The sequence below is a fragment of the Pectinophora gossypiella genome, unplaced genomic scaffold (genome assembly GCF_024362695.1).
Source record: "Pectinophora gossypiella unplaced genomic scaffold, ilPecGoss1.1 Pgos_64, whole genome shotgun sequence".
Classification (NCBI taxonomy): Eukaryota; Metazoa; Arthropoda; class Insecta; order Lepidoptera; family Gelechiidae; genus Pectinophora; species Pectinophora gossypiella.
In genome coordinates, this window is record NW_026063274.1 from 175,319 (window position 1) to 180,618 (window position 5,300).

Genomic DNA, 5,300 nt, shown 5'->3' on the forward strand with positions numbered 1-5,300 from the left:
GTGGCTCACGCCGCGACTTATGCTGAGCGAGGTCCTTTTATTCCGGACTCCACCGCAGATGATCGGGCCGTCAGTGCGTTGCATTTAGATACTTTGTTTTATTATTATTGTTTTATGAATTTGGTTTGTTTTTCTTTTTGTTTTGGTATTTTTTTATTTTATATATTTTTTTTGTCTGTGTACTTATTGATTTCCGTGTGGTTTCTGTCCTGTGTTAAATGTAATGTACCTGTCTGTCTGTGTCTGTGGTGTCCGGAAGTAATAAATGTTTCTTTCTTTCTTTCTTTCTTTCTTTCTTTCTAGACAGGCCTTCGGCGTTCCAATGAAGGATTCTTAACGACATAAATTTTATGCCGTTAACAACCTCTTCATCCCGTCCAAAAGCACTGTAACAGGATCGAGATCCTGCTCCAGTGCCTTCAGGACATCTTGGAGTACCCCCATGGCGACCAGTAGTGCCGCCTTCTTGGCGGCGGCTGGATCGCCAGTTCCGGCCGACTTCCCCTTCCCCTGGCTTGGGGCGGGGGGTCGGATGGAGGGGGTTGTCTTTGGAGCAGACGATGTCGCCGGCTCCTTAGGCTGCTGTCGCGGCGGGATTTGGGGCAAGAAGGGACCTTTTCCTTCCCTGCCGCGCCTCCTCTTACGCCGTTTCGTAGGGCCACTCTTCGGGCCGTTGGCCGCCGCCATGAGCGACCCCTGGGCGTTCGACTCGCCTGTAGGCGCGACCAAGACCTTCTTGGTCGCTTGCCCCGAGGAGGTGCGGGCTGTGGTTCCGGCCTTCTTGTTGCGCGCCTCGCGCACGAAGGCCGGGCAGGCAACATGGTTGGCGGGATGTGGCCCACCACAGTTGGCGCAGGTCGCCGGTTGCTCCCTAGGTCTGGGGCAGTCCCTGGCCGCGTGTTCCTCCCCACACCGCACACACGCAATCTTGCGGTGGCACTTGTGCGAGGAGTGGCGGAACTGCTGGCACCGGTGGCACTGCGCCGGTCCCTTTTTGCCCCGCCAGGCCTCTATCTTCACCCCGGGCATGTTGAGGAGTTCCGTGGCTCCATAAATGCCCGGGATGGTCGCAGCGTTACGCTCGAGCTGGGCATGGAAAATACACCCGGGTCGTCCGAAACGCGCCTGGATGGCGCGCACGAACTCAGGGGTGTACCCCAGTCGGCGTAACTCGGCCTCAATGAGGGCTGGGTCGGTGTCAACCGGCAGCCCTCGGATGGCAACCTTGAGGTTGCGCTCCGCCGGAAGGGAGTAGGAGAACCACGATATCGTGGTCTCCTTTTCCAGGGCCATCAGGTAGGACTGAATGGTCCTGTACTCCTCCCCTGTGCGCGGGATAAAGCGCACCCCCCGCCCGTATGGTCGGGCGTTAGGGGGGTGTCCGAGCTTCTCCCGGAGGGCTCGGAAGTGCCGAGCCCAGTCCGGGAGTATCTCCACCACCAAAGGGGGGTAACGCTCTCGCTTCGGCGGAGCGGGCTGCGACGCGGGCTTGGCCTGGAGCGGGGAATGTACGTCCCGCTGCGGTATTAGCCGTGGAGAAGTCGCGGGAGGTGTCGAGGCCACAGCCGCGTACGACGGCTGCGTATCCATCGCCTCCGGCGACTGGCGTGGCGCCGGCGTGGGCGCGACCTGTCTCAACCCTCCTCGGAACGGGGGGGGAGATAGGGCTCCGCGCACCGGCAGTCGAAGTGCATGCCTGCCCTCTCCCGAAGACGGGGACTGGGCGGCGAGCACTTTGGCCGGCGGCGGGGACGTCGAGCGGGCCGGGGAGCGGCTCGCGCGAGAGGGGCGCTGCGGCAGCGGGGCTGCTGCTAAGTGCAGCGGCGGCGCTGTCCGGCGCGGCGGCGGCGACGGCGGCCCCAGCTCCGGCATGGAGAGGGGAGGCGACCGCCGAGGCCCCGGTGACGGGGGGCCCTCGCCCGCGGGGGCGAGGGGCGCATCAAAGTACGTCTCCCCTGCCCCCGGCGTGGAAGGGGGGGAGGGACGCACTGCGTCACGCGCGGGTTGGCGCAGTGACGCCAGGGTCTCCCGCAGGTGCGGAATCCCAAGTAGGGAAGCCGCCGCGCTCCTGCGGAAGACCCTGGGGCGCTTAGGGCGCCGTTTGGAGAGGGAGGGGGGCGGCATGACCCCCCACCACCCCAATTGACGATTCACCCGGCGGCGGAGTCAAAACTCCTTTCCCGCCGGGGGAACAACCGGGGGACACCTGGCGCACCAGGCGTCCCCAGCCCGCTGGGCAAAGACCTCCCGACCTCTCGGAAGCCGACCGACACCCGATCTTACCCGTGCCAGGCGATCGCTCCCACCGGCTTCCCTCCCGGCCTAACCACACCCGGCAGACCAGTGCCGAAGTGTGGGGTTCCGGGAGCTCACCGGTACCTAGTCGCGACCACCTGTCGCGGGTCGGGGGGTCGGGCCGGACCTAGCGAGCCCTAAGCCCCTAACCTCGATCTTTGTCGAGGGAATTCGGAAGGGGGGAGATGCCCGCCACTTCCACGAACGAAGCCGAACGAGTGTGCGCAGACAGCAGAAGTGCGTGCGGCAATTGCAACTCCAACTGTCCCGGGTTGTGGTCCGCATTTATTGCGGTCGGTTGTTGTTTCTTCTCGTCGCGGGCGAAGCCCGCGGCGGGGAGACGTCCTCGGGGCTATGCCCCCTTGACGTGGCCTCAGTCGCCGCCCGCAGAAACGGACGTGGCACGTGGGTGGGACACGGCGGGCGATGATCGCCCCTCCGTGAGCCCGATGATGAGTCTTGTCCGAGGTGCCGCCAGCGAGGTCGAGCCCACCGGGTGGTTCCCCGTTGGGGGAGGCCCAGTGAGCGCCCGTCAGCTGGCGGTGGTGTCAATCCGGTGAAGCTGCTCCGTCGCCGGGGCAGCTGGTGTCGAGTCGGCTGGAGGGGGGGAGAGGACTGCTTCCACTGCCACTGGAAGCGTCAACTCATCCCCCGGGGGGTGGCCACGATCCTAACTACTCGACGGGGAGTAGTGGATGTGGGCAGCCCCGGTCCAGTCCGATGAAAGTGGTCAGTGCCCACCGGTGAGTTGGCCCAGCAGTGATGCCAGGCCTCCCACGATGATGGGCACAGGGTCAGTCTGGGAACGTATGGCGGCCAGTACGTTGTGGAGCAGCTGGATAGTCTGCTCCAGTACTTCCAGCTTCTCACTGGAGGGGGCCGGTGGTATCTCCGCGCGGGGCTTCGCCTTCTTCCCCTTGGTAGGGGCGGCGACCGCTTGGTTCGGCGTCGGAGTTGGCGCTGGCTGCTGCTCGACGATGGTGGTGGCAGTGGGGGCCGGTTTTGCCCTCTTGCGGATGCGCTTAGGTCTCTGCGGCTTGGGCCCGGCTGGGCCGTTCGCCGCGGCCATAAGCGAGCTCCGCGCGGTCGGCTCAATGTTGGGGTCCACAGTGGAGGCTGCTGGTGGAGCGGCTCTTCTTGCGCCGGTCATGGGCGCCGCACCCGCCTTGGTGTTACGCAGCTCGCGTAACTTGACCGGGCAGGAAGAGCTGTTCGCCGGGTGTGTTCCCCCGCAGTTCACGCAGGTTGCCGGAACTTCCCGGGGGCGCAGGCACTCCTTGGCCGTATGGTTTTCACCACAACGGACACAGGCGGCAGGGCGGTGGCAGTTATGGCTGCTATGCCGGAACTGCTGGCAGCGGTGGCACTGCGCTGCTCCTCTTCGTCCCCTCCACGCCTCGACCTTGACGCCGCACACACGGGTATTTTGACAATCTACGCGGCCAAAATTATTTTATGTTCTTATTTATTTCTAAAGGATATAACTTAGTAGAAAAAATATTTTTTGTGATTTATAAGGAGGTTTTATTATAAAATATTCACTATATAACATTTTACAGAAGTAAATTTTATGTAAAAAAAAGATTTATCTGTTGAGTTTATTTTTCACTAGCTTTTGCCCGCGACTTCGTCCGCGTGGCGTGTTATATAAGAGAGAGATCTTTGTGTGTGTGGGAGTGCATATCAAATTTCAAGCATCTAACTTATGCAGTTTAGATTTTTTCATACAATTTTTTTCCCAATAACTCTCATTTTTCAAAATACAGCCAAAAATAAACTTTATATTTACTAAGGTATGCATGCATGCTAGATTGAATCAATTGATTGAATTGATTTTTTTTTAATTGATTGTTCATTGAGTTTTAATTTTAATACACACTTCCTCTCTTCCCTTCAACGTTGCTGTGCCCTACAGGGTCCATGTTTTAGTTCCTATGCCTATGTAACACCCCATTGTACTACATGGAATGCAATAAATAATTTAATTGAATTGAATTGAAAACATCTATCTTACGCGGTTTCGATTTTTTCATACAAATGTTTTTTTCCCGCTAACTCCCGTTTCCGTGGGAATTTTGCAATATCCTGTTGCAACTAAGGTTTAAGTTAACTAAAGTACCTGCATGCCAAATTTCAAGCGTCTAACTTAAGCGGTTTAGATTTTTCATACAAAAGGATTTTCCCGCTAATTTCCGTTCCCGTGGGAATTCCGGGAATTCCTTTCTTAGTGCACCTCTACGGTACCTAAGCTATGTCCCTTCCAAATTTCAAATGCCTACATTTAGCCGTTCAGGCTATGCGTTGATATGTCAGTCACTGAGTCAGTCAGTTTCTCCTTTTATTTAGATTTGATTTTTTCATACAAATGTTTTTTCCCGCTAACTACCGTTCCCGTGGGAATTTTGTAATATCCTGTTGCAACTAAGCTTTAAGTTTACTAAAGTACCTGCATGCCAAATTTCAAACGTCTAACTTGAGTGGTTTAGATTTTTCATACAAAAGGATTTTCCCGCTAATTCCCGTTCCCGTGGGAATTTCGGGAATTCCTTTCTTAGTACACCTCTACGGTGTCTAAGGTACCTGCGTGCCAAATTTTAAACATCTTACTTGAATGGTTTAGATTTTTCATACAAAAGGATTTTCCCGTCAATTCCCGTTCCCGTGGGAATTTCGGGAATTCCTTTCTTAGTGCACCTCCAAGGTACCTAAGGTACCTGCATGACAAATTTCAAACGTCTAACTTGAGTGGTTTAGATTTTTCATACAAAAGGATTTTCCCGCTAATTCCCGTTCTCGTGAGAATTTCGGGAACTCCTTTCTTAGTGCACCTCCACGGTACCTAAGGTATCTGCATGCTAAATTTCAAATGTCTAACTTGAGTGGTTTAGATTTTTCATACAAAAGGTATTTCCCGCTAATTCCCGTTCCTGTGAGAATTTTGGGAATTCCTTTCTTAGTGCACCTCTACGGTACCTATGGTACCTGCATGCCAAATTTCAAACGTC

General features: G+C 55.9%; 1 protein-coding gene across 1 annotated transcript; it reads right to left on the bottom strand.

The window, feature by feature from the left end:
• Positions 1 to 348: 348 nt before the first annotated feature.
• Positions 349 to 2,124, bottom strand: LOC126381581 (uncharacterized). The gene has a single exon (XM_050031040.1). The coding sequence runs from the start codon at positions 2,122 to 2,124 to the stop codon at positions 349 to 351; it is 1,776 nt and encodes a 591-aa protein (XP_049886997.1).
• Positions 2,125 to 5,300: the final 3,176 nt, after the last annotated feature.